Source organism: Sus scrofa, chromosome 15 (assembly GCF_054392235.1).
Source record: "Sus scrofa isolate SSC_HxYL_T2T_F1_AM1 chromosome 15, Sscrofa_HxYL_maternal_Yorkshire_Landrace_v2.0, whole genome shotgun sequence".
Classification (NCBI taxonomy): domain Eukaryota; kingdom Metazoa; phylum Chordata; class Mammalia; order Artiodactyla; family Suidae; genus Sus; species Sus scrofa.
This window is the reverse complement of record NC_139397.1, coordinates 118,984,076-119,010,562: the sequence shown is the minus strand read 5'-3', so window position 1 is coordinate 119,010,562 and position 26,487 is coordinate 118,984,076. Positions and strand designations below refer to the sequence as shown.

The following is a 26,487-nucleotide window of genomic DNA, read 5'->3' as shown; positions in this document are numbered from 1 at the left end:
TGCGAGTTTCATTTGTTAAAGGTTTACAAGCCACCTCTAGTTGCAAAGGAGGCTGAACGAGCAAGTATCTGGCAAAGGAAAAGACAATTAAATTACTGTGATTAATTATCTCCTAGGGTTGAGCAATTGCCGCATTTTACAGTGAGTTTCCTTAGCAAGGAAGAAAGAGAATGGTATTAGGCAGGATTGACAATTTCTGCCACAGTTCCTGTGTGTTAGGCCTTGTTAGTTGCTTTCCATGCATTTCAGTGTAATCTTCACAATGGTTTATTAAATTAGGCACTGTTGGCCTCATTTGATAAGTGAGGAAACTGATGCTCAGAAAATACATAACTAGCTCAGGTGAAATCGTCAGCAAGTAATAACACAACCAGAAGTCACAGTCTCTTACTTCAAAGCCCACACTCTGCCTGATGCCCTACAATGCCCCTCTTGTCAGACTGTCCCACTTTCCCCCTTGCTCTTTCCCTCCACAGTTCCACAGTCTCATTCTGACAGTGAAAGTGAATATTCTGCTTCCAACTCAGAGGAGGATGAAGGGCTGGCGCAGGAATGCGAAGAGGACACTAATGAAGTCATACTGAGCCAAAAGACTCAAGCTCAGAATAAAGTAGTTTCAGCTCCTGTTTGCAAAGAAACACCTTCTAAGAAAATGAAAAGAGATAAAACAGTAAGTAAAGAGAGAGACTTTAAAGAAAAATTAGTGGGGGGTGGGGGGATGTGCCTGGGCTGTGGGATAGAAATCCTGTGAAATCAGATTGTTATGATCATTGTATAACTGCAGATGTGATAAATTCATTTTAGTAATAAAAAATAAAAAAAAAGAAAGAAAGAAAAATTGGTGATATCTCAGAGATAAGCTACCGAAGTGATCCACATGGGAGAATCAACATAATGTTTTCTTCACTTTTCTACATGTTCTCAGCCCTTCACATTAATTCCCATATATAGGAGTTCCCATCATGGCTCAGCAGAAAGGAATCTGACTGGTATCCTTGAGGACGAGGGTTCGATCCCTGGCCTCTCTTAGTGGGTCAAGGATCCAGCGTTGTCGTGAGCTGTGGTGTAGGTCTCAGACTCAGCTCAGATTTGCCGTTGCTGTGGTTGTGGCTAGGCCAGTGGCTACAGCTCTAATTCAACCCCTACCCTGAGAACCTCTGTATGCCGTGGGTACAGCCCTAAAAAGACAAGAATGAGAAGTATTTGTTTAAAAAAAAAAATTGGAGTTCCCGTCGTGGCGCAGTGGTTAACGAATCCAACTAGGAACCATGAGGTTGCGGGTTCAGTCCCTGCCCTTGCTCAGTGGGTTAAACGATCTGGCGTTGCCGTGAGCTGAGGTGTAGGTTGCAGACGCGGCTCGGATCCCGCGTTGCTGTGACTCTGGCGTAGGCCAGTGGCTACAGCTCTGATTAGACCCCTAGCCTTGGAACCTCCATATGCTGTGGGAGCAGCCCAAAGAAATGCAAAAAGACAAAAAAAAAAAAAAAATTCCCATATATATTTGTGTCTTTTTCTTGATTTTGTATCCTGGCCTGTCTGTATTCCCTTTCATATGTCAATACCATAGTATATGCTAAAAGAGACAATTCAGTTGGATAAAAAATAAAAAATAAATGTTGATTGGATAATTGGAGGTAAGGCTTCTCAGCAAATGCCTTTTTATGTAGTTTCATTTTTGCTTTTGTTTTTTTTCTTTTTTGTCTTTGTAGGGCCACACCTGAGGCATATGGAAGTTCCTAGGCTAGGGGTCTAATCGGAGCTATAGCTGCTGGCCTACACCACAGCCACAGCAACGCCAGATCCGAACCGAGTCTGTGACCTACACCACAGCTCATGGCAACGCTGGATCCTTAACCCACTGAGCGAGGCCAGCGATCGAACCCACAACCTCATGGTTCCTAGTTGGATTCGTTTCTGCTGCGCCACTATGGGAACTCCTGTAGTTCCATTTTTGTAACGCTGTTGATATATTCAGGTCAGTGTAAGTAATAAATGATGTGGCTAGGGATCCAGCTTGAGTTGTTTGGAGAACACTGCAGACACATGGCCGGAGAACAGGCTAATTATCTATCCAGGCATTCTCTGTAAAGATTCCAAGCAGTCTAGGAAGCCTGTTGCTTGAATGGCTTTCCATTCCTTCCTTAGCCCCTTGTAGGTGAGTCCTGCCCAAATCAATAGAACACATGGTGAGCTGTTTTACTGGAAGAGTAGGCAAGTCTTTTTTTTATCTTGCTGTTGGTCTCTTTCTCATTTTCACAGTTCCTCAACTGTACTAATATTAAAAGATTTGCTAGGACTGTGTGAGGCAGAACAAAGGTTTTGATATGTAAAACCTTTTAAGTCTAAATAAGAATTATATATTGGAATTTAGGAATTATTTCTGGAAACAGACTGTTTCAATCTAGTCATTCCTTTAACTTCTATGATCCTAAGAGTTACTCTAAAGTTTTTTTGCTTTGTTTTGTTTTTGCTTTTTAGGACCGCACCCGTGGCATATGGAGGTTCCTAGGCTTGGGGTCTGATCGGAGCCACAGCTGCCAGCCTACACCACAGCCACAGCAACGCAGGATCAGGGTCGTGTCTGTGAGCTCATGGCAATGCCAGATACTTAACCCACTGAGTGAGGCCAGGGATCAGACCCGAAACCTCATGGTTCCTCATTCGTTTCTGCTGCGCCGTGACAGGAGCTCCGAGTTACCCAGTTTTATTAGTAGAATTAAATTTGCTGCAGTTCCTGTTGTGGCTCAGTGGAAACAAATCTGACTAGTATCCATGAGGACACAGGTTGGATCCCTGGCCTTGACCAATGGGTTAAGGATCCGGTGTTGCCATGAGCTGTGGCGAAGTTTGCAGATGCAGCTCAGATCTAGCATTACTGTGGTTCCCTAGCCTGGGAACCTCCATATATCATGGGTGCGGCCCTTAAAAGACAAAAAAAAATTTGCCTGGTTCTTAATCTATGTTGTTCTTTCAAAAAGAAAATACTGACTGCCAGATAAACAATTTCACGTAGCCTGATTACACTAATATTAATGTCTAGTTTTGATATAAAACAAGTATCTGAAACTAAGAACTGACTTTGCTTTGTCTACTTTCAGAGTGAGTTAGTAGAAGAATACTTTGAAGCCCACAGCAGTTCAAAAGTTTTAACTTCTGATAGAACACTGCAGAAACTAAAGAGAGCCAAACTGGATCAGGTATGTTACAAGGAATGTTACTTCTTTTTTTTTTTTTTTTGTCTTTTTGCCATTGCTTGGGCCACTCCCTTGGCATATGGAGGTTCCCAGGTTAGGGGTCGAATCAGAGCTGTAGCCGCCGACCTACACCAGAGCCACAGCAACGCGGGATCCGAGCCAGCATCTGCAACCTACACCACAGCTCATGGCAACGATGGATCCTTAACCCACTGAGCAAGGCCAGGGATCAAACCCGCAACCTCTTGGTTCCTAGTCGGATTCATTAACCACTGAGCCACGATGGGAACTCCAAGGAATATTACTTCTAAATTTTTCTTATTGTAAGCTGAAAAATAGACTACATGACAGCAAATCTGAAGAGTAAGTGTACATGGCAGAATTACTACGCTGATCAAATGAAATGCAAATTAATATGATATAACTACTACATATTTTATCATATAAATGGTAAATGATTCACTGGGTTAGAATTCTGTTTGACATACTATAATTATACATATATAATTATTAATGTTTTTCTCTTATTATTTCTTCAGGGTTATAGTTTCCTTGATACCCATGTTATTGGTTTAACGCACATATTCATTGAATCTGACGCTGATCATAAAACAAACACCGTGATTTCTTTCAGTCACAAGCCTTGCAAAAAGCAGAGGGTATTCTGCTTCTTGATATTATGGAAAGCCTGTCCAGTGCAGTAACAAGGTTACTGTATATTATGGCCGGTGTTTCATTTTATTAAAAAAAAAAAAATACCATTCAATTAGACTCAGGGCTTTGACTGATACCTCACTAAGAGAGGACACAGTAGCATCTGAATAAGAAAATCTTTCATTAGAAAGTGGGCTTGATAATTTAAGTCAAGAAGAGATTGATATTGGCTCAGAGAATATCAAGATTTTATTATTCACTGAACCTAGAATTCAGTGCAGTTTTCCATGGTATACAGGGCTTTTTGAGAGTTTTTCAGGCTCTAGAACAGAGAGAGAATACAGGGTAAAACCTTTATGACCTGCATGACATGGTGCTGTGTGGTTGGATTTTTGTTTTTTGCTTTCTTTTTTTTGTTTTTCTCCACCTATCTCATTGGTATTGCAACTCAAATCAGAGACTAGCTGAAATCATGTGTCAGGACCCCAAGTTGTGGAGTTTCCTTTTGGCACAGTGGGTTAAGGATTCAGTGTTGTCATTGCATTCGCTCGGGTCACTGCTGTGGCGTAGGTTCGATCCCTGGCCCACGTGCTTCCACACGCCACAGGCGTGGCCAACAAACAAAAGAAACCAAAAAAAGAAACCAAGTTGTTGCCAGGGAGAGAGGACACTAACATCTGCCTAGTACATGTGTTATATTTTTAGATAAGCAACACAGGGGAAGGATAAATGGATCTAGGGTCACAGTAGGACTTCATAGATCCTAGAGACAAAAAGACCTCTCGGAGGATGAAAGAAACCTGTTACCGATAATGAAGGAGAGGAAAGTCTTTCATTCATTGTGGACGTAGCTAATGGATACAGTTTCCATAGCATGTGTCGATAAGCATTTATAGCTCATGTCTGCAGGTCAACTAGAAGTTGGCTGATCCAGGATTCACTCCACACGTCTCTCTTCCTTGTTGAACCTCCTTGGAAGGCTAGTGGAGGCATGTTCTTCTCATGACAGTGTTGGAGGTCTAAGAGAAGTGGAGAAACTAAACATCGCTTAAAGCCTGGGCTCAAAACTGGCTCCGTGTCACTTCGGCCTTATTCATGTGGCCGAGAACAAAGTCAAAGAGCAGGGGACTGGACTCCACCTTTTTAGTGGAAGGGATTGCAAAATCACATGGCAAAGGGTATGGGTACCGGGAGGGGCAAGTATTGGGACTAGTAATGCGATTCCGCACAAAGTTTGAAATGAAGGTGCAAAAATGAGATGACATTTCAAAGTTTTCACTGAGCATGAGTGTGCTCTGATAATCCATTGTAAGTGACCACTGGAGATGACACGAGTGCTTTATCTGCTTTTCCAGGGCTCTGAACATCAGGAAAAAAATGTCAGAGAAATTCCTTAAAGCTACCTACCTACTTAACAGTTTTACACAGAATTTGTCTTGTGTGGATAAATAACAACAGTACAGGCTAGAATGCTTGGCATGTTGATTGCAGTTCTAGTCTTCAGTGTTAAAAGAATACTTTACTAAAAGGATAGAATCATGAAAACATGGTAATGCCAGGGTGAAAATGCATATACAGCTTTTTGATAGAAAGAGCTTTTGAAAATGAGCCGTGAATTTTACTCATGATAATGGTAAATGATAAAGAACTTTAATGTTTTCTGAGAATTAATATTGAGCTGCTACCTTAAGCTTTTACATTTTTTCAAATCCATAGGTTTTTAAAAGAGTGTCTGGATTTGTTGTCAAAGCTGGGAGGCAGGTTTAATCATCTCCTTATGGTAATGATTTTTTTTAGAAATTAAAGCCTTACATTTGGGATTTATGGTCATGTAAATGGTTCTAGACAAAACTTAGCAAATTCTTTATTGTTTTACATATCTGTACTAAAAAAGAATGTTTAAAACATTTTAAGAACGCAAATCGTGAAATATTATGTGCATTCAGTTGATGTACTCATTACCCAACCTGATTAAAGTCATATTTCCAGTAACGGTCCCTTCTAACCTCTGCTTCTAGGGAAGTACTTTTAGTTTGGATTGATTGATGTATGTGGCTTGAGAGTGATTTTCTTCCCACCCTTTTCCTTTTTTTTTTTTAAAGCAAACTTTGCGTAACTTATTGAGCAAGGTTTCTCCTTCCTTTTCTGCTGAACTTAAACAACTAAATCAACAATATGAACAGTTATTTCATAAATGGATGTTGCAGTTACAGTAAGTACTATTATTGCAAACCTTTGTAAAATAAAGAATAATAAATATTTACATAAGTCTATGTTAAAATCAAAGCAATTTGACATTTACTTTCTTTTTGCAATGAACTTTTTTGTTTATATGTAACAATTTGAAAAAATGGCTGTTTTCCCAGTTTTATGACTCAAATGTAGAAATGTTGTATTATTAGATGACTTTTCTCAGTTTTCAAGATATTTGTCTTTTTTGCGGGTTTTTTTGTTTGTTTGTTTTTTTGTTTTTTGTCTTTTTGCCATTTTTCTAGGGCTGCTCCCATGGCATATGGAGGTTCCCAGGCTAGGGGTCGAATTGGAGCTCTAGCCACCGGCCTACACCAGAGCCACAGCAATGCAGGATCCGAGCCGCGTCTGCAACCTACACCATAGCTCACGGCAACTCTGGATCCTTAACCCCCTGAGCGAGGCCAGGGACCGAACCCACAACCTCATGGTTCCTAGTCGGATTCATTAACCACTGCGCCACGACGGGAACTCCTTTTTCATTTTTTTAAAATAATGATTTTTATTTTTTTCCATTATAGCTGGTTTACAGTGTTTTGTCAATTTTCTACTGTACAGCAAGGTGGCCCAGTCATATATACATGTTATACATTTTTTTCTCACATTATCATGCTCCATCATAAGTGACTAGACATAGTTTCCAGTGCTACGCAGCAGGACTTTTTTCTTTTTTCAGATACCTCAGGTTAAGTTTTAAGTTTCCATTAAGACACCTAGAAGAATGAATAAAATTAAAACATAGTATTTTTTCTATAATTACTTTTATATTTATATTGAAAGGGACCTTAGTATATAAGGAAGTGCTTCAAATGTATGCTAAAATGAGAATGTGTGGTAAGAACATAGAAATTGGCACAATGATCCTGGGGTTTATTATGCTAGTAAAACGATTCTCTTCCCTGTTAGGACATCACCTTATCTCAATAACTCTTAAGGGATCTGTTCATTATCAGTTTATAAGGCAGGTCTTCATTCCATCCCCATCCTCTAGCCCACCAATTCTTCTTTCTTCCTGTGTGTCAACTTGGATAACTTGATTTGCTCTGCTTCCCAGCCCAGACCTCATAGTCACAGTCAGCCACTCAGCTGCTTCATAGTCAGCTACTGCAGTAGAATTGCTAGCTCTCTGAATTCCCTTGCTTCTTTTTTTTCTGCTGCTTCTTCCTTGCTAACCTCTGCCTTTGGGGTCTATTTCTAGGCTATCCTGTATTGCTACAGAGCATCACATAAACACTTTCTGATCGACTGTAAACAATCATGGCGTTGACCTTTGGCTTGACCCCTAGTGCTTAGTGTTCTGGGTCATCTCATTCATTCTCTTGGCTTCAGTTTGGCTTTTTGTATGTCATTCCCATAATGGTATCTCCAGCCCAGCTAGATCTCTCTCCTCCGCAGCAGACGTGAATGTATATTGGAAGTTTCCATGTGGCTGTCCTGTAAACAATTCAACATACATAAAATTTAACTCATCTTAAACCCATCATCCCCATCTGTCCCTACTCCCTGATGTAGTGAGTGTCACCCATTCATGCCCATGCCAAAAAACTAAGTTCTTCTTAATATTCCCCTTCATTTACCTTCCATGTCCGATCATTCTTCAAATCCAATTGATTTGACCTATAAAGCTCTTGACACCTTACATTTTTCTCCATGACACTAATTCAAGTCCATAGCCTTTGGCGGTTTTACCCTCCTTTCTATCCACTCCCCCACTCAGCCAGTGTAATCCTTTTTTTTTTTTTTTTGGCTTTTTTTAGGGCCACACCCACAGCACATGGAAGTTCCCAGGCTAGAAGTCAAATCAGAAATGTAGATGCTGGCCACAGCCACAGCAGCTCAGAATCCAAGCTGCATCTGTGACCTACACCACAGCTCACAGCAACACCAGATCCTTAACCCACTGAGTGAGGCCAGGGCTTGAACCTGCATGCCTCGTGGGCACTAGTCGGATTCATTACTGCTGAGCCATGACAGGAACTCCAAGTGTAATCTTTCTTAAAAAAATAAAATGTTCCTTTCTTACTTAAAACCTTTCACTTAACAGCTGACTACTTTTTGTTTTGTTTTAAATTTTATTAGAATATAGGTGACTTAAAATGTTGGGTTAGTTTCAGGTGTACAGCAAAGTGAATCAGTTATGCGCATACATATATCCATTCTGTCTCAGATTCTTTCCCCATACAGGTTATTACAGCGTACTGAATAGATTTCCCTGTGCTGTAACGTAGGTCCTTGTTAGTTACCTATTATACACATAGTAGTATGTATATGTTAAGCTCAAACTCCTAATTTATCCCTCCCCCTTTGACTTCTTACTTTTAAATGCTCATATCCCATAGAATAAAATCCAATGACTGTCTTAGTTAACTTAACAAGACCTTTGTGACCTGGCCCCTGCTTACATTCCCAACTTAACCCACCTATTAAAACTCCCCTTCAGCCTGTGAAACTCTGTAGTGCCTTGTACCTCCCTTGTTCTCCCTTGCCTCCAGGCATGTATCACTTGAGAGGTAATGGGAGCTGGAGAGAAAGCTACTGAAAGCTGGAACTATCATCTTGGGTATGGATAAAATTGTGGAGTTCCCGTTGTGGCTCAGTGATTAACGAATCTGACTAGGAACCATGAGATTGCGGGTTTGAACCCTGGCCTTGCTCAGTAGGTTAAGGATCCCGTGTTGCCGTGAGCTGTGGTGTAGGTTGCAGATGCAGCTTGGATCCCGAGTTGGCTGTGGCTACAGCTCCAATTAGACCACCAGCCTGGGACGCTCCATATGCCATGGGAGCAGCCCTAGAAAAGACCAAAGGGAAAAAAAAAAAAAAATGTGCTTTTGCTTTATGTAAGTTGGGAATCAGTACAGTTACTTAGCCATGCCAGTTCTTCCTGTATTTTTTACAAGCTTAGATTAAGGAAACTGGTTAATTATCAAGTTGTCATCTAGTGGTACCAAAGTTTAGGAGTTCCTTGGTGGCCTAGTGGTTAAGGATCCGACATTGTCACTGCTATGGCTGGGGTCACTGCTGTGGCAGGGGTTCGGTCCCTAGGCCCAGGAACTTCTGTATGCTGCAGGCGCAGCCAAAAAAAAAGTATTGAAGTTTAATCTCATGAATGCTCTCTTTCTTACAGCTTAGGGTTCAACATTGTGCTTTACGGTTTGGGCTCTAAGAGAGATTTACTAGAGAGATTTCGAACCGCAATGCTGCAAGATTGCATTCATGTTGTCATCAATGGCTTCTTTCCTGGAATCAGTGTGAAATCAGTAAGTTTTAAAAATGCTAAAAGGAACATCATACCCCCTGCCCGTCCATCCCCCCAAGTTAACGACGATCCTCTTTCAAGTTCTGGAGCATTCGATTTTTGTTTTTTGTTTTCACACTAGTAAGATTGCGTCGTGCCTTACATCATGTGTTTGAATCAGAGGGCTGGAGCCTTGAATCCCCATCCTTAAATTTCCTATTCGGTACCTGAAAATGCATTCATTCCTAAGGAAATGTTAACTTTGTTTACTACACTGAATACCCACAGTACTTCTCTGAAGGACAGGATTATGGGGGACTTCAGTTTTATCCTGCTTCTCTGTCACTTTGGTACTCTAAAAATATGAAAATATACTTAATAGTTTATAGTTCTTCCATCATTTTTATTCCAAACGCTCCTATCTCTTCATCATTTGAAAATTAAACTTTTTACGTGCTGGATATATAACCAATGTAATACTCCTTTTTAAAGGTATCCGCAGTGTCTGTGTCCTCTTTTCTTTGATAAATCTATAGTTTTCTAATATTTCTTATATCGTTGAGGTCTTTTTGTTTTCTTTTGTTTTTACTGCCTGCTTATATTATCTTTACACTTCTGCTGTTATCCCCTGTTTCCTTTTAGCCATACTTATACCAAAAAAAAAAAAAATTAGACAAGTACTGGGAGAATGTTTGAAATGATTTTTTAGACTTTGAGGGAAATCCAAGTTCGTTTTTAATTTATAAAAGGATTAATTTGCTAGTTATAGTTGTCCTACATGACAGAATAAGTGATAATAGATGCACCTCTTGCCCTTTTATGACATAGATCCTGAATTCTATAACAGAAGAAGTCCTTGATCATATGGGTACTTTCCGCAGCGTGCTGGATCAGCTAGACTGGATAATAAACAAATTTAAAGAAGGTAATGTGACGTAGAGGCTCTCGTTTTTTGGTGAGGGGGCGGGCGTTCGGATTTTTTTGGCCATACCTGTGCCATGTGGAAGTTCCCAGGCCAGGGATGGAATCCAAGCCACAGCTGTGACCTACCCCAGTGTCAGATCCTTAACTCACTGCACTGGGCTAGGGATCAAACCAGTGCCGTTGCAGCAACCCGACCTGCTGCAGTCAGCTACTGCACCACAGCAGTAACTCTGATGCTCTAGTTTTAGGGTAAAGCCAATCATATACTTGTATTTATTTATGTACTAATATACACAAAAATGAGGGTTATTTTAATAATGACACTTCTCTCAGTGATGGTTTAGATTTCTTTAAAATAATTTGTCCCTTCTTTTTCTATGAACTTTTTCTGCAAACTTCCATTACCTAACAGGAAAGAATTATTTACCTTGAATTTATATAGCCAAAGTCTCCTATTTCAGAATAATTTTCACTTTTATTTGGGCAGTGTGAAGTGCTCCAGTTAATTGGTACATGTTTGTCTGATATTTTTACATTATTTAATATGTTTATAAAGCATTCTTATTTCTTTATCCTGAGTAAATATCAATGCATTTGAATGAGTTCATATACTAAAATCTGGGAAAATCTGGGAAAAAAACATTTATTGTTCTTTTGGTGTGAATATTTTGGTTACATGAGTGTTTCATATAACCAAATGAGAAATAAAATTAGGGTCCAGCTATTGTCATTTAGTTAAAACTTAAGAATTAAATGGAGTGGAGTTCCCATCGTGGCACAGTGGAAACGAATCTGATTAGGAACCATGAGGTTGTGGGTTTGATCCCTGGCCTCACTCAGTGGGTTAAGGATTCAGCATTGCCATGAGCTAGTGTAGGTTACAGTCATAGCTCAGATCTGGTGTTGCTGTGGCTCAGGTGTAGGCCAGCAGCTACAGCTCAGATTCAACCCCTAGCCTAGGAACCTCCATATGCGGTCCTAAAAAGACAAAAAGACCAAAAAAAAAAAAAAAAAAAGAATTAAATGGAGAAATTGGTTATGCTTAACAATTTGATGGATAATTTCAATATTGTTTGTACAGTCATTAAAATAGGTACCTGAATCATTTCATATATATGTAATAGGTATTGTATACAGTATTATAATAAATATATTTATTATATAATCTATAACATATAAAATATATTTATATAAATGTTATATAATTGTGGATTACATCAATGTGAATTATATAAATTATAATTTATATTACATATATAGTAATTATATTTGTTTACGTATAATTTAAATACCGATTATGGTGACTTTTAGAATTTAAGTAATCTTCAACTTTTAGAATGTGTTGTCTCAGAATCTTTGTCACTATATCGTCTCTCTTCTCTATCTGCAATGGAAGAGACATTAACTTATTCTAAAAGGCTCATCTTCCACCATAAATGACAATGTCCCATTTCTTTCTTTCTTTTTTTTCTTTCTTGTCTTTTTGCTGTTTCTTGGGCCACTCCTGCGGCATATGGAGGTTCCCAGGCTAGGGGTCAGATCAGAGCTGTAGCTGCTGGCCTACACCAGAGCTACAGCAACGCGGGATCCGAGCCACGTCTGCAACCTACACCACAGCTCACGGCAACGCCGGATCCTCAACCCACTGAGCAAGGCCAGGGATCAAACCTGCAACCTCATGGTTCCTAGTCGGATTCGCTAACCACTGAACTACGACGGGAACTCCAACCAATGGGTTTTAAAACATGCATAGAGCTTCTTCCATCTTAAAAAATATTTACGTGATTTTGCTGCTCTTCCATACTATTTTATTTCCCTATATCAATCATATGAGTTTTTGAAGACATGTCCTGCCTTCAACTCCAACTTTTTACTTATTTCCTTCTTGTTTCTATGCTACCCGAAGTGTGTGCTTGAGGATCACCTGTAATTTCCTCCTTTCTAAACAAACTGACTTGCCTCATCCTGTGTTTATCTTGATCTCTCTAGTATTTGATGATGTTGACATCATCATCCAAACTCTTCCTTCACTGACTTTTATGGTGTTTTGCTTCTCTGACCTTCTGATGCCTTGAGCAATATCCTAAGCCTCTTCCTCTCTCTTTTTTTTGTCCCTTGGACATTGTGATAATAAGAGTTTGCTATAGTCGCTCTTAATACTTAATGAGAAGAACTCTTTCTGGGGGAAGATGTTCCCCCTCCACTCCCACCTTGCAATTCAACATGCACAAATTCATATCCAGCCCAGTGTGCATCTCGCTTTATTTCCTGTGCCTTACTAAAACTGCTTTCTTCATGGTCTGCTTCAAGTCCTTCCCGTCAAGTCTCTTACTGCTCCAGTCCTTACTGATTTCCGGTGAATTTCTTTCAGTTAAGCCTTTAATAATGTCTTGCCTATTTTGAGTGACCGATATATCTTCTCAAATAAATTGCACACCCCTAAGCAACAGTTATTTTGTCCTATACTATTTTGATATGTTCTTTAATACATGGCACAAGTACTCACTGTACTCACTGAAAATAATAATTGAACTATTTTTCCTTTTAGATTCTTCCTTAGAACTCTTCCTTCTTATCCACAATTTGGATAGCCAAATGTTGAGAGGAGACAAAAGCCAGCAAATTATTGGACAGTTATCATCTTTACGTAACATATATCTTATAGCATCCATCGACCACCTCAATGCTCCTCTCAGTAAGTTAAAATATGACTATTTTTCGTTCCTGAGATATCAGTCTTACAAAATTAATTTTCTTAATTTTTTTTTTTTTACTTTTTTAGGTCTGCACTCATGGCATATGGAAGTTCCCAGGCTAGGGGTCGAATCAGAGCTGCAGCTGCCAGCCTACACCACAGCCACAGGAATGCCAGATCCGAGCGGCGTCTGTGACCTACACCACAGCTCACAGCAACGCCAGATCCTTAACCCACTGAGCGAGGCCAGGGATCAAACCTGCATCCTCATGGATACTGGTCAAGTTCTTAACCTGCTGAGCCACAACGGGAACTCCAATTTTCTTAATGTTTTAAGTTATAATATTTTTTGTTGTTGTTGTTGTCCTTTTGCCTTTTCTAGGGCCACTCCCTCGGCATATGGAGGTTCCCAGGCTAGGGGTCTAATCAGAGCTGTAGCCACCAGCCTACACCAGAGCTCACGGCATTGCCAGACCCCTATCCCACTGAGCAAGGCCAGGGATAGAACCCACAACCTCATGGTTCCTAGTCGGATTCATTAACCACTGAGCCATGATGGGAACTCCTTAAGTTATAACATTTTAAACTGTTTTTAGTACACTTCTTTGTTATGTGTTTAAAGATATGGTTGCCAAAAATGTAAGTGTCTTCAATCTCATTTAGAACATAATTCATAGAAATAAAAATTTAGGTAGTAAACGATGTATTTTACAAGCCCAAGTTTCATGAAGGAGAGGAGACCCAACTATTATTTTGGTTTCTTTCTACTCTGTGGTGTTATAACAGTCATACATTTTATTCAGAGACTTTGTGATAATCCTATAAAACAAAATGTTAAATTATTAAATTTTTTAAAAGAATCCCTTAGTAGCACTAATATATTTTTACTTGTATTTAATATACAAATAAAGATTCAGATATTGATTAACCATGAAATTAGATTGTGAGGTACAGATTGGATGGGGAGATAACAAAAATGAAAATTTCCAGGATTCACTTAGTGTGATTCACTTAATGTTTTCTTGTTCTTTCCTAGAGTGGAATCTAGTAACATGACAATAGGAAAATAATTAGTAATGCTTATTTTCTTTGGTCATGTGCTCTAGTGTGGGATCATGCAAAGCAGAGTCTTTATAACTGGCTCTGGTATGAAACTACTACATATAGTCCTTATACTGAAGAAACCTCCTATGAGAATTCTCTTCTGGTCAAACAGTCTGGATCACTACCACTTAGTTCCCTAACTCATGTCTTACGAAGCCTGACCCCTAATGCAAGGTAAGAATGAAAACGACAGTTTCTTTTTTTAAAAAACACTCCGTACATTTTAGGATAAACACTGCTAGGTTTTGATGGTGATTACTAAAGTCCTTACTCAGATTGCAGGATTAAGAGAAATAGTAGTAATAATAGTTGGATTATGCAATAGGCAGACTACTCAGTAGTGATCTAAATTGCCCAATAATAAATAAGGGTACCAACATTTTTGTTCTTAACAGATTTTTATTTATTTTTATTTTTATTTATTTTATTTATTTATTTATTTATTTTGCTTTTTAGGGCCATACCTGCGGCATATGGAGGTTCCCAGCCTAGGGGTCCAATTGGAGCTACAGCCACCGGCCTACACCACAGCCACAGCAAACACCAGGATCTGAGCCACATTTGCAACCTACACTGCAGCTCATAGCAATGCCAGATCCTTAACCCACTGAGCAAAGCCAGGGATCGAACCCACAACATCATTGTTCCTAGTCAGACTCGTTTCTGCTGTGCCACGATGGGAACTCCTTAACAGGTTTTTATATGTCTGAGTAAGAGTGTCTCAGTGGTCATCGTAGAGGAAAAAGCAGAATTTTGATGGGTTTTAAACTTAAATTTGATTTTTTTTTTAATTTTTAAAATTAATTAATTAATTTATTTTTTTGGTCTTTTTGCTATTTCTTTGGGCCGCTCCCGCAGCATATGGAGGTTCCCAGGCTAGGGGTCGAATCGGAGCTGTAGCCACTGGCCTACGCCAGAGCCACAGCACCTCGGGATCCAAGCCGCATCTGCAACCTACACCACAGCTCACGGCAATGCTGGATCCTTAACCCACTGAATGAGGCCAGGGATCGAACCTGCAACCTCATGGTTCCTAGTTGGATTCGTTAACCACTGAGCCATGACGGGAACTCCCAAAATATGCTTTTAAAAATTATCTTCTAGGAGTTCCCACTGTGGCACAGCAGGCTAAGGATCCGATGTTGCTGCAGCTGTGGTATAGATCGCAGTTGCAGCTTAGGTTTGACCCCTAGCCTGGGGACAGCTAGGTGGTACACCTGAAAAAGAAAAAAAAATGTGTTCAAGAAGAATTTTTTAAAACATGGGAAAGCCAATAATTGAAAAGTTGAGGTACAGAATGGTGTCTAACATATGTCAATACGTGAATTTATGTTTTCACCCTGCCTCCTTCCCCAAAGACTCGAGAAAGGCAGCAAACACAAATAGCAGCTCCACGTCAAATGTCAGTGGCTGTTATTTTAGAATTACGGGATTCATATTTTCCTCTTTAGTTTTTATTCTATATTCTGAGTTTTCTATGGTGGATTTTAATCTGTGGCCTAAAAAAAAAAATACAGTTAACTCCTGAACAGTGGGGGCCTAATCTGTGTCTAACTTACAGCCAGCTCTCCATGTGTGCAGCTCCTCCACGTCCACAGATTGTAGTAACTCTGGACTTTGTAGCCTTACAGTGTTTACTGTGAAAAATGCCCACCCATAAGTAGATCCCCGCAGTTCAAGCCCACGGTGTTCAGGGGTCAGTTCTACTCCTAGATTTTCCTTATGAGGAAATAGAAAAGCTTCTTTAAGTAGCTAGGATATGCTGTTCCTTGGAGAAATGAACAGAGGTTAACATAGGCCAAGTGTTTCACGCTTTGTGCATTTTACTCTCAGCTATTAACATTCTGGATGTGAATTCCTGTTTTTTTGTTTGTTGTTTTCCTTAGGGGGATTTTCAGGCTACTGATGAAGTATCAGCTGGAGAACCAGGATAACCCTTCTTACACTGGTATCTAACATTTACGATAGTAAACTGTGTGACTTTTGCTTCATCCCATAAATCCCTTTTTGTAAAATCTAATCATGGCGCTGAAGTTTTTCACACACTGTGCTCACTGCGTCTGCCATATGGCAAATTTTCAAGCAGCCCCACAGATACACTGCTGAACAGGCTGTTTGCCAAGATGAACTGAAAGACACCCAGCTTACTGTGCTGGCTGTGGATGCGTGTCTACCAGTTACACATATTTCACATGCTGGGCGTCTTAGGTGATTTTCTTCCCTTTGAGTAAAAATAATGTGTTAATTCAAATACGTCTCAATAATCACCCAGTTCTCATTTGACTTACTTGTTCCCTCTTTGAAGAGTTCGCTTTACTCACACTGTTTAGAACTGCCTGTAGAATTGTATACTTGGTCACAGTTGACTGCTTGCAGGCCGCCAGTTCTCTGTAAACACTGTAAGCCAGTTTCAGTATCCTCTCATTTTGCTTCTCCTAGAGGTACTCACTTAGTACTTGCTGACTGCTCTGGCATACTTTGGTAATAGCACTTTCTTTCTCTGTTCTTTGGCCTAAGTATCTATATATGGGGTCATGTCTTAAATACTGACTCCTGTTCTCATTTCCTCTTGAACTCTCCAGGACTCCCTTTCCAAGATTTTTACCAGCAGTGTCGGGAGGCATTCCTCGTCAATAGTGATCTGACACTTCGGGCCCAGTTAACAGAATTTAGGGACCACAAGCTTCTAAGAACAAAGAAGGTGAGACTTTGCTGCTATGGTATTGTATGTATGCCAGGAATGGTGGCTCTCGGTTACTTAAGAAAAAGTATGCAGGATTGTGAAACTGAGGTTGCATGATGACAAGGATGCACTTAGGCCGTGTGCCATCTGAGCTCTGGAGAAGGAGGCCAGGTAGAAGTACTCTGCTTCAGAACAGAGCAGACTTTATGACTTCCTGTCCAGAGGAATAATAGGCCATTAGAAGTAAGTCAGACACCCCCTCAGGAATCTAGGCACAGTGGCCCTCCTTGCTTGCGGATGACAGGTACTGGTTCTTATTCCTGAAGGGCCTGCGGCATAAAGTTTTGCAGAGAAACACACACGGAGGAGAAAACTGTCAAACCTTGAACACTGTTATTTCTATTTTTAACAATGAAAAAAGATCATTGTCGGTGTGCTAACCATTTATTTGCTCCTCTCTCTTGTGTTGGATGTAGACAAGTTACATCTGAGCTATTTTGTGAGACCCTTAATGAAATGAAGAATTCCAAAGACAAAAAAAAGATAAGAAAGAAGTCAGATAATGCTATTCCCTTTCTTCTCCTCCTTCCAGCCCATTCATTAATCCAGTCTATATTTATTCAGCACTAGCTTTATATCAGATATTGCACTAAGCATTAGGATACAGTAGTAAGCAAAAACCTAGTTTCTTTGCTCATAAAGCTTAACGTCTAACAGAGGAGATGGGCATTTGTCAAATAATCACACACAAGTGCATTTCTGTGATAAGTCTTATGATCAGAATATGGTTCTGGGAGTTCCCGTTGTGGCTCAGTGGGTTAAGAATCCAACTAGTATCCATGAGGACAAGGGTTCGATCCCTGGCCTCGCTCAGTGTGTTAAGGATCTGGCATTGCTGTGAACTGCGGTACAGACTGGCAGCTGTAGCTCCCATTTGACCCCTAGCCTGGGAACCTCCATATGCCACGGGTGTGGCTGTAAAAAGGAAAAGAAAAAAAAAAAAAATGGTTCTGCAAGAGCCTTTTACGATAGGTGGATTTGACCTGGTTATGGATGTCAGAAGAGACCACTGAATTGAGACCTAAAGGGAGACTGGGAGATAACCCATCAGAGAGGGAGGGAAGAACATTCCAGGCAGGAACAAACAGCATGTAAAGAGGCCCCAGAACAAAGAGGTGGCCAGCATGGCACAAATGAAGCTGAACAGATAGCAATGTAAAGGCTAGACCACACAGGACTTTTAGGCCAAGGAAAGCGTTTTAATCTTTGTTCTAAAATAACAGGAAGTCATTAGAAAATTGTTCTGACAATGGTGCAGAGAGTGGAATGGGGCAGGGCAAGATGGGGACTGCACAGAGTCAGCGCACAGAGGCCAGCTAGGAAGCTGTGAATCTGGGTATGACGTAATCTGGACCACAGTCAACAGAGAAGAGTGGTTGGGTTCAAAACTGACAAGAATCGATAGATTGGACGTGGGAGCCAAGGAAAAGGAAGGTGTCTAGAGCAATTCCTGGCTTCCGGCTTGTAAATAACCAGAGGTGGTGGGATCAGTGGATGAAAAACGGGAAGAGCAACATTTTGGGGGAGACAGATCATCAGTTCACGATCTTCGTATGTTTGGACTTACTGTATTTGAGGTTCTTCTGAGAGTTCCACATGGAGATGCTGGCTAGGCACCTGATTCCTGGGACAGGAAACCAGAGGAAAGATCAAGGCTAGAGATAAAATATTATGATTCCTACATACTTAGTTTATAGCTGAACTCAGGCATTGGTGAGACTACTGAGAAAGAGGACATACAGTGCGATTAGAGGACCAAGAACTAAGCCTAGAAGTGTGTGACATTTAATGGCCAAGTAGAAGATAAGCCTGCAGGAATGAGAGAAACCGCCCGAGAGCCAAGAAGAAAACCAAGATGTCACAGAAGCCAAAAAAAGCATGTTTTAAGAACGAATAGTCAGTAGTGTCAGGTGCAGCCAAGAGGCCAAAAAGATGAAGACTGAAAATACATAATAAACTTATTTATTTTTGGCCAGGCCCACAGTATGCAGAAGTTCCTGGGCCAGGGATCTATCATGTAGCACAGCTATAACCAGGGCCACAGCAGTGACAACACTGGATCCTTAACCCACTGAGCCACAGGGCAACTCCACATAATGAATTTAGGAATATGGAATTTCTTGTCTAAGCAAGAGCTGTTTTGGTTACATGATAATGGTGGCAGTAGGTAGGTTGGCCTGGGTTGAGTGAAAAGTAAAGGAATGGAGACCACTATTCACAGACAATGCCTCTGGAAAGGTGCCGTGGTTGTGACACTTGGAGAGGAATGAGGAGTCTAGTGAGGGTTATTTTAAAATGGGAGATACCTGAACCTATAGCCAATGGCAAGGACCCAGTTGTAAGGGACTAAAAGAGCAGAGAAGTCAGGAGTTCCCGTCGTGGCTGGTGGTTAGCAAATCCGACCAGGAACCATGAGGTTGCAGGTTCGATCCCTGGCCTTGCTCAGTGGGTTAAGGATCTGGTGTTGCTGTGAGCTGTGGTTGACACGGCTTGGATCCTGCGGCTTGGATCCTGCGTTGCTGTGGCTCTGGCGTAGGCTGGTGGCTACAGCTCCGATTAGCCTGGGAACCTCAATATACCACGGGAGCAGCCCCAGAAAAAGGCAAAAAGACAAAAAAAGAAAAAACACAGAGAAGTCAGTGATGGAAGACTTTAGAAAGGGCAAGATGGTGAAATAAACACCCACCTACTCATCTTTTAGTTTTCTTCTCCACTATAAAGTGGTTCAACTACAAACTCAGTGTATTTAAATATATATATATGTTGCCTGTATGTCCTCTGGCCTTAATTTTTATACTTTATATAAAGTATTAATGAGGTCAAATCCATTTTTTTGTTTAACCTACAGTAGGATTCAAATATATCTCTTATGAATGACTAACATTCAGGGTATTCTTACATCTTTTAGGGAGGTGATGGAGTGGAGTATTTATTGATTCCTGTTGACAATGGAACACTGACTGATTTCCTGGCAAAGGAAGAAGAGGAAGTTTGAAGCTCTCCTATATTCTTGAATCTTCTGTGGAAGAGTTGTTGTACCCCAGCTGCCACTCCTCTAGTCTAAAGTGTCGTGTTTACATCCAACATTAGACTCTTTTTCTGATGTCCAAGATTTAAAATTGGGAGGGGGGCATGTCATCAACTAGCACCTTGCTTAGCCTGCTGGTGTACGTACCATCCTAGTACCATCCCACATCTATGCAGTGGTCCTCAAGCTGGAGAACACGTGCCTTTCATTCATTACCTCTCTGGAGACTTCTTGCTGGAATGAACAGTATGCTCAGGGACTATTTGGAACTGGATGTTTTTGAATTTTTATACCAGAGATGATATTATTCCTGATTTTTTGAGGGCCCTTTAACACGCCTGGAACTGTTTGCAAACAGGCTTGTTCCAGAGTGTGGAAGCACAAAGACAATGGCATCACGTAAATCTGCTTTATCTGCTATTCCGTATGTCAGAATTGATGACTACTTATAATAGAGAAGGCAGATCATCTCTTACTGCTTCTGAAATGGTTCAACAAAAGGTGTAAGAAGGGGAAAGTAGGTGCTCCAGCTTTTCTCCTTTGGGATTTAGGCTGCGTGCTGGTAGAGGAAGGAGGAGCACAGTACTGTTTCAGTTGGGAGAGTGGGAAAAACAGGACGTGTATACAGGGTGCCTGCCCATCCCAGAAAGCACATGAACAATGACACATCATGCTGCTCGGGACAGTAACGTCTGTGCCATCATCTTCATGACACAGTGAGAAGCCAAGCTAGAGAAACAATCTCGAATTACATTTTAGTCATTTTTTCCAAGGCAACAGAAAATAAAAAATTAACTATTCTTGTATATCAGTGTATTTTTCTTTGTGTAACATGCAGATGAGCAGCATGTTAATGACTGGCTTTAAATTAATCTTGATTTCCCTATCACGTAGGCCTAAAACTCACTGTTAAGACATTTCAGTTTTTTAAAGTGATCATTTCAAGCATCCTAAATACTCACACAAGCCTTCTTGTCTTCTAGGGAAGAAAGGAAGGCCGACCTTGGCTATGTAGTCAGCAGACAGTCTTCACAAACTCCCTGAAATAGTTCACACTTGGAAATGAAATTCTTTGCTAAAATATCACTGTAATATAATGCATCACCATTTTTCACTCATTTCTTAACCTTGTCAACTCCCTTTATGAAAATATTTCCCCAGATGCTTAGAATTTTTAAAATAATTTCTGTGTCATATAATGAAGTAATTCTATGTTAAATCCATGTATTAAGAGGTTTCCTTTCCCTCTTTAATTTCTAATCGAAGTATTTAAATAAGTTTGTAGATGAATATGATTCTAAATTTTTAAAATTGTACCAAAGGATAATCAATGAAAAGTCAGTTTCCTTAACCATTCCCTGATCCCTTGGTAGCCATTGACAGCAGTTTGGGCTTCTTCCAGAGGAATTCTATGCACATCCAGGAGCATTTGTCTATATTTCTCATTTTAAAAACACAAATGGTGACATGTGATACTTGCTGGTTTGCACTTTTTTTTGCTTAATATATCTAGTTTATAATAACTTACAGTATAAAAGTGTACAAAATCTTTATTGACCTAATGTGCAAACTTTGCATTTGCTCTTAAATATCAACTGGTTTATTTTTATAATTTTTGTGTCTATTTGCAAGCAGTATGTGTGAACAGTCTTTACTATTAATAAAAAATAATTTGGATAGACTCTTTTTTCTTCATTTATAATACTGGGGTTTTTTTTGTTTTGTTTTGTTTTTTTTGTCTTTTTGCCTTTTCTTGGGCCACTCCAGCGGCATATGGAGGTTCCCAGGCTAGGGGTCTAATCGGAGCTGTAGCCACCGGCCTATGCCAGAGCCACAGCAATGCGGGATCTGAGCCACGTCTGCAACCTACACCACAGCTCAAGGCAACGCCGGATCGTTAACCCACTGAGCAAGGGCAGGGACCGAACCCGCAACCTCATGGTTCCTGGTCAGATTCGTTAACCACTGCGCCACAGCGGGAACTCCTATAATGCCGTTTTTTAAAAAATATCTTGAGTTTCAAAAAGTTTGAGTGCATCTTACAGCTCTGATGATAATCTTGGCAGAATTAAATATGCTCTTCATCAACTCCTGTCAACATCAATGTCGCTTAAGTTCTGCCAGTTTGTTAAGGCTCCAGACTTCTGCTGTTACTTCTGGACACTGAACCGGAAGAGACTCCTGAAACCTTGAAAGATTTTTCTGACTATTCTTTTTTTTTTTCTCCCCGCTTTGGGCCACACCTGCAGCATATGGAAGTTACCAGGCTAGGGGTCAATCAGAGCTGCAGCTGCTGGCCTGTGCCACAGCCAGAGCAACGCAGGATCTGAGCTGTGTCTGTGATCTTCACCACACTGGATCCTTAACCTACTGAGTGAGGATAAGGATCGAACCTGCATCCTCATGGATCTCAGTCAGAGCCATGAAGGGAACTCCTTTCTGGCTGTTCTTAATAAAATGACTAAAGTAGGCCAAAAAAAAAAGGCACAGGGGATGCAGGATGGACATTTACACTCTATAGACATGGCATGATACTGAATTTCTTATGCAGGGAGTACTAAAACAATTTTTGTGGAACTCCAGAAAGCAGACTTTCTTTTGTTATTTTAATATATGAATATTTCATTCATATAAGTTTGAAGGATGGTTAACAGATTTTGCTTACCTTAAAAAAATTACTAACGAAATTTTAGAAGTCTACAGTTGATCCTTGAACAATACATGTTTGAATTGCGTGGGTCCACTTATATGCAGATTATTTTCCAATAGTAACTAATACAGCACTACACATGGTTGGCTGAGTCCACAGGCATGTAAAAAGAAACTGAAAAAGACAAAAAAAAAAAAACCTATAAGGAGTTCCCATCGTGGCGCGGTGGTTAACGAATCCGACTAGGAACCATGAGGTTGCGGGTTCGGTCCCTGCCCTTGCTCAGTGGGTTAACGATCCGGTGCTGCCATGAGCTGTGGTGTAGGTTGCAGACGCGGCTCGGATCTGGCATTGCTGTGGCTGTAGTGTAGGCCGGCGGCTACAGCTCCGATTCGACCCCTAGCTTGGGAACCTCCATATGCTGCTGGAGCGGCCCACGAAATGGCAAAAAGACAAACAAAACAAAACAAAAAAAGGATCCAACTGCAATAGCTTGGGTCATTGCAGATGTTTGGGTTCACACCCCAGCCCACCACAGTGGATTAAGGATGGGCATTGCCATAGCTGTGGGGCAGGTTGCAGCTGCTCCTTGGAGTCAGTCCTGGCCCAGGAACTTTCACAGGGCAAAATAGTCAACAAATAATGCTGGAAGGGTGTGGAGAAAAGGAAACTCTTCTATACTGTTGCTGGGAATATAAGTTGGTGCAGCCATTGTGGAAAACTAGTATGGAGGTTTCTCAGAAAACTAAAAACAGAATTACCATATGATCCAGCAATCCCACTTCTGGGGATATATCTGGACAAAACTATAATCCAAAAATATATATGCAGGAGTTCCCTCATTGCACAGCAAGTTAAGGATCCAGCATTGTTACTGCAGTAGCTCAGGTCACTGCTGTGGGACAGTGGGAACTTCTACAATTCATGGGCACAGCCAAAAAAAAAAAAAAAAGATATACACACCCCAGTGTTAATAGCAGCACCATTCACAATAGCCACAACATGAAAACAACCTAAATGTCCATCAAAAGATGTCAACAGATGATGAATAAAGATGATACGGTACATAAATACAATGGAATACTGCACACAGCCATAACAAAGAACAAAATAATGGACTTTCCTCATGATCTGTTGTTGTCACTGCAGTGGCTTGGGTTGCTGCTATGGCCTGAAGTTGATCCCTGGCCCAGGAACTTCCATATGCTATAGGAAAGGCTACAGAAAAACAGTAACAATAATGCCACTTATAGCAACATGGGTAGACTTAAACTTTATCATACTAAGTGAAGTCAGAAAGAGAGAGACAAATACCGTTTGATATCACTTAAATGTGGAATCTAAAATATGATACAGGAGTTCCCACTGTAGATCAGTGGGTTAAGGACCAACATTGTCTCTGTGAGGATGCAGGTTCTGCCCCTGGCCTTGCTCAGCAGATTAAGGATCCGATGTTGCTGCAAGCTGTGGCATAGGTTGCAGATCACCTTGGATCCAGTGCTGCCATGGTTGTGGTGTAGGCCTCAGTTGCTGGTTTGACTCCTGGCCTGGGAATGTCCATGTGCCACAGGTGCAACCATAAAAAGAAAAAAATATATATAAAAGAGGAGTTCCCGTCATGGCTCAGCAGAAAGGAATCTGACTAGTATCCCTGGCATCGCTCAGTGGGTTAAGGCTGTGGCATTGCTATGAGCCGCAGTGTAGGTCACAGACACGGCTTGGATCTGGCATTGCTGTGGCTGTGGTGTAGGCCAGCAGCTACAACTCCAATTCGACCCCTAGCCTGGGAACCTCCGTATACCTGGGTGTGGCCCTAAAGAAGACAAAAAAAAAAAAAAAAAAAAAAAAAAAAAGACACAAATGAACCTATCTAGGGGACAGAAACAGACTCACAAACACAAAACAAACTTGAGGGTTGCCAAGGGGTGGGGGCATTAGGGAAGGGATGGAGTGGAAGGTTGAGGTGAGCAGATGTCAGCTATTATCTATAGAATGCATAGAAAACAAGGTCCTACCGTATGGCACAGGGAACTATACTCAATACCCTGAGATAAGACATAATGGAAAAGAGTATAAAAATGTACATATATGAATCACTTCACTATACAGCAGAAATTCACACACATTGTAAAGCAACTATTCTAAATCTACTATATATATACTTCAACAGAACTTTTTTTTTTTTGTCTTTTTGCTATTTCTTTGGGCCGCTTCTGCAGCATATGGAGGTTCCCAGGCTAGGGGTCTAACGGGAGCTATAGCTGCCGGCCTACGCCAGAGCCACAGCAACGTGGGATCGGAGCCGCGTCTGCAACCTACACCACAGCTCACGGCAACGCCGGATCCTTAACCCACTGAGCAAGGGCAGGGACCGAACCTACAACCTCATGGTTCCTAGTCGGATTCGTTAACCACTCTGCCAAGACGGGAACTCCCAACAGAACTTTTTTAATTCTGAAAGTTAGTTCAGAAAATTTGACAGCTGAAAGTAAATAATCCTGAGGGATATTTTATTTTTTAAAAACTGCATAGGATGTGTTTGGGGGTAATTTTAGTTATTTAGAAATGCTAGCATGCCAGTAAAGAAACTTTGAAAACATATTATAGTAATAATGTCACTCTTTAAACTATTTGGCAATGAGCATGCCCAGTCATAAACAAATTCTCTAATCCATTAACTCCTTCTAAAACTCTACCTAAAGAAATTAAACAACCTTCAACTTCCTGAGATCCTCACTGCCATTAAGAATCACTGTTACCAGAGTTCCCGTCATGGCACAGTGGAAACGAATCCAACTAGGAACCATGAGGTTGCAGGTTCAATCGCCGGCATCGCTCAGTGGGTTAAGGATCCAACGTTGCTGTGAGCTGTGGTGTAGGTTGCAGACGCGACTTGGATCTGGCATTGCTGTGGCTCTGGCATAAGCCAGCAGCAACAGCTCTGATTAGACCCCTAGCCTGGGAACATCCATATACCATGGGTGCAGCCCTAAAAAGACAAAAAAAAAAAAAAAAATCGCTGCTACAGATGAAATCACATTGCACCTTAAGGACGCCATATAGAAGAAAGGAGGGTCTGAGAGCCTCTGGCTTCAGGCTATTTCTTCACCATCCCCTCTAACCACGCTTTTCCTGCCTCCAGCTTTCCTCCCTGACAGTAATGAATGAATTACTTGGGCTTTTTCTCTAACTTAGTGCATTTGTTCAAGCTGTCCCTCTTGACTAAACTCTACCCCCTTTTCCCAGAAGACCCTCCCTATAAACCTCGTGTGTATCTTTATCATTGCTGCTTAAGAGTTTACTCTAATTTTCATCCAAATTCCTGGCCTATCCTCCCCACATCTCTGTATACCTGGCGCACAGAAAGCAAACAATGAATGAATGAAGCAAATACCATCAAGGCAGTCTCTCAAAGCTGCTATCTCATTCTCTCTACTTTGACAAAATTGACCATCTCTCACTGAAGCTTTCTTCTTTCCGGCTTCTGACACTTAGCTGTTCTCCGACCTTCCTTGGTGGCTCCTGCACCTGTAACTAGGGGGCATTTCATAGGGCTCACTCCTATTGTTACTTCTGCAGCAAATCAGTACTACAGGTGAACCACCAGTAACTTAGAAGTTAGGATCCCAAATTCTCCAGGAGATAAAAGACTGGCAGGAAAAGGGTCCTACAAAAAAAAATATAAAATTCTAGGTTTTCTCATCTTAGGTTTTTTTGTTTGTTTGTTTTGTCTTTTTAGGGCTGCACTAGCAGCATATGGAGGTTCCCAGACTAGGGGTTGAATCCTAGCTGTAGCCGCCACCCTACACCGCAGCCACAGCAATGCCAGACCCGAGCTGTGTCTGTGACCTGCGCCACAGCTCATGGCAACATCGGATCCTTAACCCACTGAACAAGGCCAGAGATTGAACCTGTGTCCTCATGGATACTAGTCGGGTTCATTAACCACCGAGCAACAGTGGGAACTCCTTATGTAGTATTTTAAAAGATTTGCTTTTGTCATTACCACA

At 40.9% G+C, this 26,487-nt stretch overlaps 1 protein-coding gene and 1 long non-coding RNA gene across 4 annotated transcripts in view; both read left to right on the top strand.

Moving 5' to 3' along the window:
* ORC2 (origin recognition complex subunit 2) overlaps positions 1-21,508 on the top strand; it is a 43,775-nt gene extending 22,267 nt beyond the window's left edge. For all 3 annotated transcript variants that reach the window (XM_021074957.2, XM_021074956.2, XM_021074955.2), the window contains 10 exons: positions 477-670; positions 3,099-3,197; positions 5,951-6,060; positions 9,223-9,355; positions 10,162-10,258; positions 12,806-12,952; positions 14,059-14,230; positions 15,943-16,004; positions 16,639-16,757; positions 19,708-21,508. In XM_021074957.2, coding sequence (XP_020930616.1) covers positions 477-670; positions 3,099-3,197; positions 5,951-6,060; positions 9,223-9,355; positions 10,162-10,258; positions 12,806-12,952; positions 14,059-14,230; positions 15,943-16,004; positions 16,639-16,757; positions 19,708-19,794 — 1,220 coding nt within the window. In that variant the 3' untranslated portion in view covers positions 19,795-21,508. The remainder of the gene's footprint in view (positions 1-476; positions 671-3,098; positions 3,198-5,950; positions 6,061-9,222; positions 9,356-10,161; positions 10,259-12,805; positions 12,953-14,058; positions 14,231-15,942; positions 16,005-16,638; positions 16,758-19,707) is intronic.
* Positions 1-26,487, top strand: part of LOC146396078 (uncharacterized) — a 1,511,729-nt gene that overhangs the window by 787,582 nt on the left and 697,660 nt on the right. The gene's annotated exons all lie outside the window — the stretch shown is intronic.